This window comes from Caloenas nicobarica, chromosome 2 (assembly GCF_036013445.1).
Source record: "Caloenas nicobarica isolate bCalNic1 chromosome 2, bCalNic1.hap1, whole genome shotgun sequence".
NCBI lineage: Eukaryota > Metazoa > Chordata > Aves > Columbiformes > Columbidae > Caloenas > Caloenas nicobarica.
This window is the reverse complement of record NC_088246.1, coordinates 24,879,618-24,895,878: the sequence shown is the minus strand read 5'-3', so window position 1 is coordinate 24,895,878 and position 16,261 is coordinate 24,879,618. Positions and strand designations below refer to the sequence as shown.

General features: G+C 36.9%; 1 protein-coding gene across 2 annotated transcripts in view; it reads right to left on the bottom strand.

The window, feature by feature from the left end:
* Window positions 1-16,261, bottom strand: part of CDK14 (cyclin dependent kinase 14) — a 324,587-nt gene that overhangs the window by 65,895 nt on the left and 242,431 nt on the right. For both annotated transcript variants that reach the window (XM_065629053.1, XM_065629055.1), the window contains 2 exons: window positions 5,188-5,327; window positions 926-1,072 (listed from right to left, as the gene is read on the bottom strand). In XM_065629053.1, coding sequence (XP_065485125.1) covers window positions 957-1,072; window positions 5,188-5,327 — 256 coding nt within the window. In that variant the 3' untranslated portion in view covers window positions 926-956. The remainder of the gene's footprint in view (window positions 1-925; window positions 1,073-5,187; window positions 5,328-16,261) is intronic.

The window sequence follows — 16,261 nt, the reverse complement described above, 5'->3', positions numbered from 1 at the left end:
CTTTAAAAAAAACCAGGCAGGCCTAAGTTTTTGAATGAAATGAATCTGAACTTTGGGTATTTTGTGAAACACCGTGAGTTTGAAACTATTTAGAGAAGCATAATAGGCAAAGCAGCTCTATCAGGGAACACTGCTAATCTGAAAGAGTCTGTCAAGCGGTAAATCTCTCTGAACAAGCACTGGTGTGGTGCATATGGGCAGAAGAGAGTTAATGCTGTGATATGTCAGGGGGGCTGGAGTAGATGACCTTTGAAGGTCCCTTCCACCCCAAACTATTCTATGCTCCTATGGTATAACAACCAACATTCCCTTACTTCGAGTTAGCAAGTAGCCTCTCTACTCACCTGCCCGTCCCAGGTTCTGTTCTACTGTTAGAATATCTGAAGTCATATTACACATTATTTCACTGCTGAATAACTAGGGTTAAAAACGCGGGGTATTGAATGAAAACCATCCAAGAACAAAACCAGATCTAGTAAATCCAGTGATATAGATCAAATTAATTAACACCACAATACCTCTGTCTTTATCAAGAACGTCCTTCTGCTATCAAGGCTACCAAACCTACTAAATGAATCATTTTTAGTCCTTGACCCAAAGTTTAACAACAGGACTGGCAAGAGATATTTTATCTCACCATATCTTACCAGGGAAAAAAAAATCAGTCCAAATTAAAGGCAATCTAGTGTTTAATCTGCTGACACCAACTTCTGCAATATTTTCAACCTTTCAGTGACACCGATCCTGCCTACAAGGCCGGGAACTTACACTCCTCATATTGACCATCTATACTGCAAAACCAGATTATCTGCTTGAACAGAAGCAATTAAAGAAACATGTAGCTGAATTTTATATTTTGTTTCTCTGAAGAGATCGGAAGTAAAGAGTGTTTTCAAAGATATACCTTCCAATAATCATGTCTTACCTGCGTTATCTGTTGTGAACATGGGTATTCTTCAATGTTTGCTGTTTGATACACCTTTGCCATAACTATTGTTTTTTCCAAAGACTCTCATACTTTCTCCAGTCTCTGGCTGTAATCTTACATTCGGAACAGTAAAAATAGAAGACACTGCAAAAAAAGAGTGTCAGTTTAGAAACTTCCATTTTTTCCACAAAAGTAGTAATTTAAAAATAACTAGTTAGCATATATGGCAAACACAACACTCAGTAAATACATACAGCTTTTACATATACCACCATTCAAGTAAGCACTGTAAAAATTTCAAATGGAAAGAACCTGCATTCACTACGATGCAAGGTATACGATGCAAACATTCTCAGTTGCATCCATCTAAAGAAAACACTGTTTCCAGGGTGTGTGTATGTGTGTTTGCTTGTCCTTACACTGATATATAGTTCATATTTTCCATTTTAAAACTTCCTCTCTGGCAGCAATTAGAAATAAGTAACAATGTGAAGAAACGCAGCAAGGTTTTTCAGTGACATCACATATTACATCTTCAAAATCCTGGTGCTAGTTGAACTGAGATATCTTGTTTTACTTCATTTTATTAACTATTAAATTAACTAGGCTTGTTAAAAATACATCAACAACTCAAAAAGCTTTTACATAAAGCAACCTACTTTTGCATGAGCTAGAAAAACTTTGAAGATTTCCACATAACGCCAGGAAACTAATTATTAGTAAACACGATGGTAATAATCACAGAGATCAAACTGAAAATGGTTAAGGACTCACACATTGATGATATAAAAATAATTTCTACTTAGGATGCCTGGTGGGGAAAAATCACTGACTTTTAATACCTTCTGAGAACAAACGTCCATACAAAAATATTCTTGGAGAGCTGTCACTGCATGATTGCATGAGGAAATGGTAATAAACTGTTTAAAGAACTGATGAAGGCTGGAACAGATTTCTTAGTTTTCACAATAACAACTAGAATAGATGTTAGGTTTTTGGAGTTGCTCTTTTATTTGTAAAAGTGAATGCATTTAAAAGACCCAGCTATTGTTTTATGGACAAGATCTTCCCACTGTATTTTTTGACATCTCAACTTGCATTTGATATTCCACTGTCCTTGATAATATACATTATGAGCAGCATATATTCTATGCAAATTAATCAACATGAGCTCTCAAATATCAAAGCAGAAAAGGAGAAGGAATGATTTGTGGGGTTTTTTGTTTGTTTGTTTTCTTTGTGAGTGTGTTTGTGTGTGTTTTTCCAATAGAAAATAGCAAGTACACATATTTAGTAAAAACAGTTGATCTGACAATTACTGCCCAGGTCCGAGATGAATGAAGGCTGTGTTTCTTCATCAACTGTATTGTATTCCCAGATAATATTTTTTTTAGCAGAATTGCACAACTCTTACCTTTTTAATGTAATATTTTTAAAAACTGAAAGTGCCTAGATGGTAGACAGACCTCATCTGGAAACTGAATTTCTAATTCAGTTGAAATGATGCCTTGACTGGAACGCAAACTGAATAAAAAATAAAAATTTTTCTTCTCACATAAACTCACTTTGCACACATTTTTAGAACAAAACACAAGATCGAAATGTTATCCTGTAAAATATTGCATAGAATATAAATACATAGTACTAAAGTCAAAACAAGAAGAGAAAGTGAAACACTTCTTTTTGACTTTTGCAACGTAGACAGAGACAGCATACTTTTGTGAAATACTGTCATTCCAAAGAAACAATATTTTCTGATGGAAAAATAGTTTGACTTTTTTTTTTTCCCTCTCTTTTTTTCTTCCTTCACACCTGGGAGCCTTTTCTTGGCTTTTAGTGCTAAATCCTGAAACATAGTCCATGATAAATACACCAGAGATTTGTAAAGTAACATTACTGTCTTGATTAGGAAGTGGTAGATTTTGTCTGTACACACGGTCCTGTTGTGCATAAAATCTCAATGTATTTAAACCTACATTTAATTAACTATCAATAGCAAGTCCTTCCCAAAGTAAAATGTTAACCCAGAAAACTACAATCACAAAAATTGGTAATTTGACTACACAGTAAACATTTTCCCAACTCTCCAAAGTATATGACTTCTTTGTTTTGTAAATATGTTTACAAGTATATCCAAATCACGCTAAATAGAAATGATTGTAGTATTTGATACTGGGATTGTCCTTTCTTGCATCTGGATTTATGCTTCATAATGATTATCTACTAGACACAGAAATAGTCTTTCTGTAACTCGAAATTTTACTGGAGGCATTTAGAAGAACCTTGCTTTAAAATATAATGATTTTTCATCTTTATTCTCCCCCCTTCAAAAGGTTTCACTGCTCCTGATGTTTAACGTTATGCAAAGACGTGTTTCTGCCAATGAATATCGCCTTATGGTTATGCTTCTGCAAATAACCTGCTGTGAGCTGATAAAAGGATTAATGCAGCCAAAATTCTTAATCTGTGAAATTACAAATTAAATTCTCATATTAAAAATACCACCCTGAGGTATTTTTTGTGGTTTTAATTCCCCTCTGGTGTTCTGCATACATTGTGCTTGTTAATGACTAGGACAAGACTGTCTCTGCTGGCAGCCTGCTGCAGAGTGATAATGTGTAGGCATTTACTTCACTGATAGAACTGGATTTAGCCACTGACTGATAAACTAAGTGGCAAGTGGGTAATAAGTCCATATTAACAGAAAAGTACTACTGCAGAATTCAGAATTCAAAATCCTGGCTAGACTAAATCACACAGTTAAAAGGATTGAGATGTCACCGCTGCAGAGTGATTTTTGTTTTCCATTTAGTGGAAAAAGGAGAAATGAACTGGCATTCTTGATGTTTCATTAGTCCTGAAGAAATGAACCTCTTTGCATCAGTTCCAGCAAAGGCAGACTTTCAGCAGCAGCCTTAATTTACTCCGCATCTTTTGCATTTTCAGCTTTTAAAGTACTACAGTCACCAAACTGACTGGTGGGTTAGCAAGGCAGAAGAAGAAACTGGGACTCTTTTTGCAGAGCAAGGACACATTCTATAATAGAGCCAGTGATGGATGAAAATTAATGGTGCTAGTTTGATTTTAACATTCATATGCTGCAGAAGGGAGGGTGCTCTTCAGAGCAGAGTTGGGAGTAGGGTACTTGGGCAGCCAGGCCACAGAACCAGCTCAAAATGTGACTACAACAGCTGGCGAGGTTGGAAAAGATAAGCAGAAGTTTTCATACTGACACCGACGTAAACAGAATCTATTGTGGATTTATATTCACAGAGGGAACTCAGTTTAACAAGCAAACTTTAAAGTCAGCCATAGTTATACACACACATGCTATTGTTCCATCTCTGAGATTTTTTTAGGTCTTTTGCTAGTGGTTGTATGTTTGAAAGCAGAAAATAACGTACACTGATCTAATGCAAGCATGCTTCTCTTTACCACACTGAATTAAAGCAAAATGCTGATTGTTATTCCCCTGTGTAACCTATTTTTAATAACAGAACCATCTCTGAATCAAAAACATCATGCATGATAATATTTTTCCCCAGAACAAATAGTAGTATGCTTTCAACAATGGAAAACGATATGGACAGGTATGATATAAATTATTCACAGTTATTAAAAAGATAATTGACAGCATGCACGATGATAGGAACAATTTTTCCAAGTCAAGTGGAATGTATTTTGTTTAATGAAAGAAATAAAAAGATGTATGCAAATACTGAAAGCATTCTTAGTTAATCGTATCATCTGCCATCCTCCTCTTAAACAGATTAATTCAGCAAATTAACTGATTGTCTACTTCGTATTCCTCAGACATCTGAATGCTGAGTCTTTTCTTAAAGGTTACTGTTATAACAGATAGAGATTCTGTGAATCAAACACGGCTGGATTTTTATCCTGTATTCTGCAGCTAGTTAAGAAGTGCTGCACGTTAAAAAGTGAAAAGCACTAAATATGTAAATTGTATTTTTCCTTTTGCTTTATGACAATTCAGATAATTCTCTTGGCTGCACACATAATCAAATAGAAAGATAGCTGGCTGCAGACTGCAGAGCAGAGATAGCAAAAGAAAAAAAAAAAGTCAATTTTTTCCTGTCAAACTAACTATGTAATTTCAAGCTACACAATTGCATTCACGTATTTTGTGTGTGGCTGCCTATGTCCACGAAGCTGTCTGCTTGTGAGGGTTGGCATACACATATGCATCTGTATGAACTAGCATCTTTGTTCTTAATCGATTTGGAGGTGGTTATACTCACTATCGGTTAATTCCCATAGCCGTGGGGGCAGATCACTGAAATACTCATGGCTCAGGGCTGCCTGTGCTGACAATCTGTTCTTTGGGAAACACTGGAGTAGTTTGGAAGCTAGATCTTCTGCGTGATTCACACAGCTCAGCCTGAAACACAAACAAGAAGGTTTTTCTGAAAAATAATCTCATTATTCTGTTTACTAACTCCACCTGCAATCACCACAGTTGAAACACTGAGTCTTGCTCAACAGGATAAAGACAAAGTCTGTTTGGGAGCACTACCAGAAAAGATATTCCTCAGGGTAGGGTATCAATCAATTATTAGTGGATTGACAGCTCAAAATTAATACAAATTTTACAAATATAAAGCATATAGATATACCATATCGCATACCTCCCACCTAGTACACTAAAGGATCATGAACAACAGCATCTTGAAAACAACTGTTTTGATTCTTCCAGTTACATTTTATTGGAGCATACTGACAGAATGAAAATGTACAGCACTGGAAAGACAAGGTTATTGCTGTCTAAACCCATGAAATCCAAGCTTAAAATAACAGCAGTATTCACACAACTTTACGAAGTATCAAATTTTAAAATCCAATGACTCTTAACACGTGACATGTGCATCATGTTTCATAAAGGCATTTTTCTTTCAGGAAGTACTGACTTCATATTTTTTCATATCTTCACGTAGCAGGGGGCTGACTCTTCATTAGGTGTTAATGAAATGCAAATGTTAAAGTGTAAGCGAATTATCTTTTCTACGCTACCAAGGGAATTCTGAGAAAATTCATTGTTTTACTGGAAGCTATATGCTTGGGAATATTATAAGAAAATATAAACTAAAAATAACAGATTTGGAGAGTGAAGAGTAAAGCAGTAATCAGCAAGATGCGGCTTGGCTCTAATAACCTACAGCTGCCTCCTAAACTTCCAAAGCCAGCAAACTTTAGTAATATGCAGACAGAAAAGAGGTGCTGGATCTTGTTGACATCTTGTTGCTATTAATAGCAGGTAACTTTGGAAGTTCGACCATGCCTTTGCTCAGTAACGATCTCTTGTCAGGTAAAATGCCAAAGTGTACAAAAGGTCTCCCGTTTTTCAACGCACTAGTTTCCTGAAACAGACATAGTAGACCACAGTCCAAAATACTGCAGTATTTGAAAAAGATGGTGTTATTTGCTAAAGTCAATAATCCTAGGGGATGTTTCATGCAAATGCTTCTTTTTGTTCAGCTTAAGCTGACTTTCTAGGAAACCATTCAAGGACAATGGATTAAACAGTTACTCTTTTATTTTCATGTACTCAATATTGGGCTGACATGGTATAATTGATAAGGATCAGTGTATGCACAGGTAAAAACTATCTCTACAACAAAGAACAGATAACACTGAAAACACTAAATGAAAAAAATATTGTTATTACAGTAGAGAACTTTAAGTCACAAATGTCATAGACACAACTTTTTGTCCATGGCCAGACTACACTCAGTGTGAAGAAAAAAAAAATTAAAAGTCAAAAACACCTCTGCTAAATTATGTGCTGGCACGTGTATGATATGCTGATACTTGCAATGATTCAAAAAAATATGCCACTGGCTGTCTTTTTAATTTCTAGCAACTGTACACTAGATATAATTTTTTAAATACTGTGCCTATCTGATCTCTTCTTGAGAACTGGCAGGATATTTGTTCAGAAATGATGAATTCTGGGATGAATTGCACAGAATTGCTGACCGCTTTAGGATATGATTTTTCAACAGCTATAATTTTACAGAATTCTCAGCATTAGGATTTGGAATTGCCATTCCAGGTTAAACAGATGATGAACACCAGTGTTTCTGATGGGCATCCTTTTTTCTGTTTTCATTTTCAGTTCATGACAAAATAAATGCATCTTGAATGAAAGAGTCATTGCCTATAAATTAAATTTTAAATTAGATTAACTCCAAACTCCTTAAACTGCCAGATTGTAGAAACAGTTTCATTAAAATTTCGTGAAAATTACAGAAAATTTCATTACAAATACCAGGACAAAAAGGCTATTCTTAACGAAGAAAAGGAGAAGGAGGGGTAAATGTTCAGGGAGAATTGGTATTAATTCTACACATCCAAAATTCCCATGGACAGGTGATAACTGAGTCTGTGAGGTCTGCCTTGTGTGCTATTCCTACCTGCACCAACTATTTTTTCAGAGGTCCAGGCAAATAATTTCACCAATGTACTTTTTTTTCCTCAGAGAGGTAGTTGCATCCTTTTTAGGAGCCATAGTAAAGTTGCTCTGTCTTGAATGAAAGCTAGTGTTAAATCAGAAAAATGAGGTTACTTAAATGAGTAGCCGAAGATTACCCTCCAATATAAGAGCTGTACCATTCCTTAGCTAATCCATAGGTGTAGCGAAGGTGGTAACTAAGTGATGCAAAGAATAAGAAAAGAACATTCAAATGGTATTGAATTCTGAATTGCATATGAAATTATGGATGATGACATCCTAGTTCCTTGGTGTTCTTGAGCAGAGTTGTGCCGACATTTTGACTGTATTAACGATCACCCACTCACCTGGCACACTGCTAAGATTTTTTTAGCAAGAAAATATGATTAACTAATATAAATTGAAAATATTTTAAGTAGTAACAGTTTAGGAAGCCAAAGTTATCCTCCCAGTTTAGAAACAGGAAAGATACTAGTTTATGGAGATCAATCAAGAAGCCAAAGGTAAATACCAAATAATCAGCAGATTATACATTAATACAATATAAACCAAACAAAAACATTTAGGGCTGCAACATAACCACATCAACTACTGAAATAACTATGAATAAATCAGTCAAAAATAGAACTGGTTTCATAATTAGCAAATAGAAAAAAAAGACCAAATTCATTGCACAGTCTGCAAAAATAGTCTAATCTGCTATAATTATTACATTTACCTGCCCTGATAATACTCTGAGTAGTGCTGGCAGGGGGGAATGTTAATTGTTTATACAGTGCTTTGAAGATTCCAGTTGCTACATTATTAACATTATGTTCCCAAGTATTTATAGATTATAAACTCAGAAGGGACCATAATGATCAAGTCTCACCTCCTGTGCAACAGAGGCCAAAGAAGATCATCCAAGTAACTCACGGATCAAATTATCACTTTTAGCTAGGTTCAGCTGCATCTTTAAATTTCTACATCAAAGTTCTGGTTTTGTTTACAGAGCTTTGCTCAGCAATGAAAAAATTCTTCTCTAAAACCCATGTCTTCCATGAAGGTCACTACTGGAAATCAGTGGACACTGCAAAAGGCATAGGCATGTGTGTGCCTAAGGTTGTCAATCTTAAAACTGATGCCTTAGTGGAATGCATGACTAATTTTGCTGCTTTGAGAGCAAGCTATTCTTTTACTTATGAAAAATGCACTGTATGATCAAGTATTTAAATTATATCTATTGTATCAGAATTGTTTGGAGAAACCCATTTAGTGCATAACCTCAGTGGTCTGGAACATCAGAACATTTGGTTTTCTTTCTTTCTTTTTCTTTTTGTTTTTTTTTCCTTACCCAATAGTCTCTTTAAAATATCCTCCTTAAAACGTTAACAATTTGTCTGATGTAAGTTTGAAACATGATTCCTCAATAGGAACAAATTTTCTGATGGGGTTCAGTTAAGTATCTAGTACAGGAAATTTAACAAAAGGAACTAAAGAAAAAAAGAGATTTTATTTTTAAATACACCTCCTTCAGTATGTGACAGGATGGAATTTCATACAATATGGCTTTGTGTCTAAAACTCAATAGCATGTTTTGTCTCACAGCAGTTGGGCTGTATAGGAACTTGGCATGCATGATATGGCAAGTTTCAATATTCACGCTTCACTTACTGCCACACTAATCACTGAGGAATAGTTACTCGCCATGGCAGCATACATACTTTCAGAAAATGTGGCATACAGCAGAATACAGAGAAACCTCTGGGTATGAGTATTAAATAATATGTAGATATTTTTTTGAGAAATATTGGGAATATTTTTACGGACCTTGTCTGATGACATTTGTGAAACACATTGATTTTCAACTTAATCCCAAACACTACATATGGTCTTAGCTCAAGAAAAACAAACACCATATGAATGTCTCACTTTAAACATATTTGAATCTGACTAGACTTTAGCAGTTGTAAATCTCATTGGATTACAAGAATTTGATTTAATTTTAGAAAACAGGCTTAAAAGTCTTTCTACTGCAGAGGAAGGTCAGTATTTGGTCAAGCAGAACATGACTAAGATCACTGAAGTTTGGTTTAAGTTCTTGAGAAAAAAAAAAGTTTGGGGCATGTGCAGTGAACTTCTGAACTTGGGGTGATTTGCTTTTGAATGCAATGAAGGTGGCAACTCAAATTCACATTAATAATTAAGACAAATGGGCATTAAAACAAATGGAGATAATATACTGTCTATATACTCCTAACAGCATGAGGTAAACACTTCCCAAAGCAAAAACCGTTTACTGTGCATATTTTCCATGCGAAGATATGACTCTTGCAGTGTATCGTTAATTCATTTTTTGACTCGCGTTTACAGCATGGCCTAGAGGAGTGAGGCACCTAGTTCCCTTTGGAAATCTCAGCTCTGCTTCTTTATTCTAGGTAATCCCTTGCAACCTGATGTGCCAAAAGACAAAACCAGAGTTAACCCGAACAACCACACCATTTGGCAGAGTTTGAAGTTTAATGGTAAGAAGAAAATGAACAACAAAAAAAAAAAAATCACATTTTGGTGCAAATCAGACAGGCCGTATGGTAACCCTCACAGCTCGTACTGCAGAGGACGCCGTGCTCCCCTCAACAACAGGGCTCCTGTACAGCCCCTGTGGTATCTCACCTACCATCACACGGCCACAAAGGCCATATTTCCCATTTTCACCCAAGCCTGCTTGATGATAGCGGTGTTTTTCCCTTGTCCCAGGCTTTAGGCCCCTCCTGAGCTCTGACACAAAACTCAGTGTCAGAGTCCTGTGTATTTTAGCTAATGTTTTCTTTGTAAATTCATTATCTTCTGACCAGCCCATACGGACGTGCCCTCATGTGCCCTGATAGTTTGCACCTCTGAATACATGCATGACCCTACTAGCAGCAGCTAAGCAGCACACAAATCGGAGCAGGGCCTACCTTAAGTAACATTTCTTTTTTACTAAATATCAACAGCCTTTTCTGTTGTTACAGCCGTGCAGAGAACACCTACTGTCTTCAAAGACCTGACGTGCCAGCTCCAGCATGCAGAAGCTTCTTCCCTAACGCGCCTGGTGTGCCTCCACGGAGCTGTTGTAGAGTTTATTTAGCCATCATGAAACCACCACAACAAGTAAATGCAAGTTTTGATGCAACGCTTTTAGCTTTTGATACAGATGAAGGCGTAAAGTGGCACCTCAAGACAAGAATCTAAGGGAGTAAAGACGTTAACATTTTTCTCAGTGTTTTACACAGAGGGTACTGAGGACTAAAACTGATGAACAAAGAGAGACAAAAGCTTTTGAAGGCTCACTGAAGCAGGGTTTTACTTGTTGTTGATCAATCACAAAACACAGAATTTGCTCTACAGCACAGCGTAGAGGTACTTCAAGCCAAACTAGTGAACACTACAGTCAAACAGAGACATAGGAAGCACACTTCAGTGCTGGGATTGCCCCCACACCTGCGTGGGGCTGCCAACAGCAGTCCTAACGCTGTGCTGGATTGTGCAAATTCTGCGGGAGAGGCATGTCTCCAAACACCCAGTGTCCCCCTTGCCCTTCCCAAATTGGGGTGCTGGCAGCAGTTTAGATTCAGAAACGCTGAGCTCTCTACACATGTAAGGTGGGAAAGGACAGTTGCCAGGCTCCCTATATCACCAGCTCCGTTGTACTGCTCTAGCTCGGTACCTCAGTAGGAGCAAGATTGCCACATCAGTGCAGCATCCCGCTTGGGCATCTTCGATGAGGTCGGCTGGGGCAAATCCCGCACTAACGTGATTACAGCATCTGTGCTCCTGCACAGCACTGCACTCCACAGTCTTTGAACCTTCAGGATTTCCGTAAGGGTGTACAAAATCATCCCTTTTGAAATTTAGAAATTACTTTGATCCTGTTTAATGATATTACCATACCACAGCATCAGCAGTCTTATCTATCAACGTACTGAAAAGGTGGTCTAAATGTTTATTACTAAAATAAAAGCTGTGACAATAAATGATAACTATTCACTGATATTGCATAGATCTAAAAGTATCGGTGTTTGATTCTTTGGTATTGCTGTTAACAGAGGTGCAAAAGAGGTCAGAGCCCCATCTGGAAAGCTGTGGAGGTAAGTTCATTTGGTGCATTCCAGAAAGGTAATAATAACCCTGGCCCATCTGAACTAATTCTCACTTGACAGTTGCACATATGCCACTAGCTGGAAAGTAGCCAAGGCAAACAGCATCTCATGAAAAAAAGAGAATGTGACAAATGAAGGTTCTAACAATATAGGCAACTAGTTGTTTTGTTTTCTATTTTAATTACTATAGCTTTACCTCTAGATATATCATTTTTATACACTTGGTAAGTTTTTAAAATAATACTGACACTGTGGGTAAACCATAATTATAGTTGCAGATCCTGAACTTCTCAGACTGGAGAACTAAGACACTTAAACCTCTCACAAGTCACCTGAAGCTTCAGAGACTCCATTTGGTCACATCTAAGCTAGACAATGAAGTGATCCAACCTCTCACAGCAATTCACATTTGATAATGGCCATTGAGCTCAGTCATGACTAGATCATAAAATCATTTGTATATGTCATTGCTGAATGTAAGTCAAGACAAAAACCTTAGATATGAGTCTGTTTCTCCCTGACTCTTTCTGCACTAGATTTGATGTGTTTTAGTGTCTGTTTCAGATGTATTACTGTATTTCTAAAACACAACACTGCTCGGGGTATCCAGCGTGAAAGGTTTGCTCATATAGGAAGCAGGACATTAACACCCTTACAGAACACACCTCTAAAAACTTAATTTGGTTGATTTGAGCTTTAAATGTTAAGCTTAAAGAGAATCAGTCAATTTACGATAGACATAACAGTATCCCAGGTTTTGTCCTTCTATAGGCTGACACGCTCAGGCCAGCACTTGCTCTGATGCCTCAGAATAAATAGGCTGGTGTATGAAACCTTCCAAAGAAACCCAGTGCCAACTATTGAGAGCTTAGGGCACAAAGCCAATGCTTTGTTCATTGACAACATTACAGATATTTCCCCCACTTCTTCTATACCATTTGCATACAAAATAAGGTTTACATTTGATACTAGGTATCTCTTTGCCAGGATAATGTATGCTGGAGAGTGAACTATGGTGTCTGCATGGCAGACATTAACGAGAAGAAAAAGAAAAATAAGCCTATTTGAACCGCAAATATACAATATATGTCCAGTGATAACATAATCTAAGCTATTGAGAATGTGGCTTTCTGTGATATGATCACATAACTTCCTTAATTCCTGGCAATTCTGAGCCTGTGAAATTCCAGGCAATATAACTGCTGGGTACAGTGTTCTGCTACTGTTTAAAACCACAACTAATTATTTAAACTAAAAGAATACCTGAAGCATTTCACATTATTTCACTCAGTTTTCAGCAGTTTCTCTCAGATACAGATATTTCCCAGAAAAAGTAATTCCTAAGAAATTTTAATCAGAACATGCCTTACGATTTTGCCCTAGAAAGAATTTAGCAATTGCTTCTTTTTGATTTTACAAGTCACCAACGATCACCTATTTTAATTCTTTCAGCATCCCAATTAGCCCAGTATTAAAGATGTTAACTATGGGAGACATAGTGTGTTACTTGCACCACAACAGACTACTACTGAATATGCTAGATTTCTAGTTTACTGGAAGATCTTTGCTTGCTGTAAGTGTAATTAATGAAGAACAACAACATGGTGGCTACATGTAATCAGAAGCTTTTGATTATTTTGAAATTCTTTAAAGGGCATGAATCTTCTGATCAAGGAGAGCAGTCTTTTAAAGGCCTTCTTTGTGCAACTCAGCAAGTTGAGCAGAATATCCTTGGAAAATAAATAGAGCTAAAAATAATTACTAACACCCCAATCATTTTATGACCTATTATTTCACCAGAAAATTGAGAAAATATATCTTTAATCCTGAACAAAAACTCTTCAAGGTTTATGTTTGCTATAAACCTTTCACTGAGAACTAAAAATATAAGTTAGTAATGCAATAAATGCCCTAACAAATATATCAGATTTTTCACTTAATGCTTTTTACAGGCTTAAACCAAACTGAGTGAAAGAAAATCACCTTTTACAGTCTGACTCTTAAAGGAAGAATGCCTTTCTGTTATGCTTTTTAAAAGAAGGCATGGTGAATTTATATCAACTTCACTGAATCTTGGGGCATGATAAAAGGAAGAAAATACGGCAGCAAAGTTAACATTCCATAGCATTCTTTCTTCACATATATATTTTTACATGGGCTGGACACAAGCCAAAGAAAATGAGAGAATAACTTACCCCCCTGCCCCCCCAATAGAGAAATAGCTGAAATAAACCTTTGGCACACAATCCAGTCGAAGCTTTCTGCTCTTCCTCCTCCCACCATTGACAACCTGGATTGTCTCTCTCCAAAGAAATCCAAGCAAAAAATACTCCAAAGAAAAAACAACCAAATTCTGAATTTCAAATTTGTAAGTGGGTACAGCCTCTAGAGCAGTAAACAAAATTTCCCCTACTTTCCCTTATGAAATGACTACAGAAAGAAAAACCAACTCTCTTTTTGGACCTATTGCCTTTTGAAAATTAAAACCAAAATAAGATGGAACTAAGTTCTGGTAAATGAACATCAGCACTGCCTTACAAATCTCTGTCCTTTTGTCTGATATTTTATCATCTCAAGTTTGAGAAGTCTTAATTTCATTCCAATGTAAATAAGAACTGGTCTGTTTGCACAGTAGTTCAACAACAATTTGCTGCGATGTTGCAGCAAGCAGGCAGTGCCCTGAGAAGGGTGACCTCGCTTTAGTCAGTGAAGCCCAAGATCATTATTCACAGTTAACCTACAATTCTATCTTAACCGGGGCCTCGGATCCATCAACTACTTGGAAGCAACTACTTGTTGTGTCCTCCCACAGCTCCCTTAAACATTGGATGGGTTTGATCTTTTCTATTATTGTATACCTCTCAGCTAATAAAATATACATTTATGGATATGGAACAAACAGGAGTACTTTGTATTTATTTATACAGCTCATTAAAGGTGGATTGAGATTCGGAGGCAGAGAGAATTCCCCAAGCCTAGAAAGCTCAGGAAGACAGACCCCAGGCATACGCACGTGTTTAACGTTATGTATACGAGTCGCCTGGCTGAACCCAGTGCAATTGCATACAAAAGACATCCTGATCTTTTTGCAACTCTGTTCCTAAGCTAAGACATGACAGGGAAATTATGCAGAACTAGTAAACATTGAGAGGAAGAGACCAAGATTGTTATAATGAGAGCATATGGGCAATATATTGAAAGCTATGCAGTCAAATGTACTTTATTATGTATTATTATGCCTATATACTTAGAACAGACTTATAAAATACAGAACTAGTGCAGCTCCATGACTCCTAGGTGCCCAGTTCGGGTGATGTTAGAAGAGAACACAGTATAGGACGCCACATTCACTCCAGCATTGTAGTGCAGAAGGTGCCATTCCTACCCCAAATTCACTCTCATGATTTCACACACCACTCCTCTTTACATCAAGGGAGGCGTATACATTAGGTCATCTTCCAGTAGGGAGAATGAAAATCTCTGGCACAGAGACCATTGTAGAAGGAGAAAATGGTGATGTATCTCTAGCACGTGATTTGGAGAAAACAACATGATTTTGCAGTGATTTTTTTTTAAAAGTGAAACACTACATATCCACATGTACCTGTATTGAAGTGTCTTTTTAAAAAGTTGCTCATATTTAACACAATAGTTTATGCCTTTTTAACTATAAACAGGTTGGAGATGAATGATCAAACCATAAATTCCATGTACTTTAGCTATCAGTTATTGAAATATGCAGATTTTAAGTGCTTGTACGCACATAAGTGTGAGGATGCAGTGCTATCTGACATTCGGAAATTGGCTTACTGTAGGGAAGGACTCAATCCTGAACTATTTTTGCAAATCCATCCTGTTGAAGTATCATGAAAGACAGACAGCTAAGCAGGGAATTACTCCTATTTAGACATAAATCAGCATAGGTGATTTAAGAACTAAAATCAAAATTGTTGTCTATAGTAGTGATCACTAAAGACCAGATTTCCCAAATAAGCAGCTATCACTAAATATAGACTGCCAGTAAAACTTGGGCCACTTCTAATGACCCCAAATAAGCAGGTGGATTTTCAAAAGACTTTGCACACATGGAATTGTGGAATCTATGGAGCTTTGCAACACATCTGGTCATGTGCACTGTCACCAAAGTGGGACGGGCAGGTAAATAAACATCTGGGTCCCATTTTAGGGTCCTAAATGGATATTAAGCTTCTGTGAAAGCAGGCATTTGAGGCAGACAAGGACTAGTCCTAGAAAGTTACAAACTGAGAAGAAGCCTGGAGAAAAAAACCACAATCAACTGGTAATGCACTATCTGAGCACAAGCCCATCTTATTCCCAGAAAGGAGGACAGGAGAAGGCTTAAACATGAGTAAGGGATCACTGACATTAAGAATAGTGAATAGGAGCAAATCTATGGATTTGTGAAGGAAGAGAGGAAGAAGCATAATTATGGAGGATTTTGAAAAGGATAAGAAGGAGCCCAAAAATGATGGAGTGAAACAGCCAGCATTGGGAGGGGAGCTAAACAATCCACAAAAAAATACACTGAATTCACTGGTTGCTTTTTATACGATCTGAAGAACAGCATTGTTCAGGAGAGGACATAAGAAGTATATTATGATAATCAACCAAGTGACAGAGTTGGTTGGGGAAGGAAAAAAGTATAGTGAAAAAGCTGGAAAGAAAAAGAAATTGTTAAATGTATATAGCAGTCTGGATGCATGGGATTGGAAAGGAAAGATA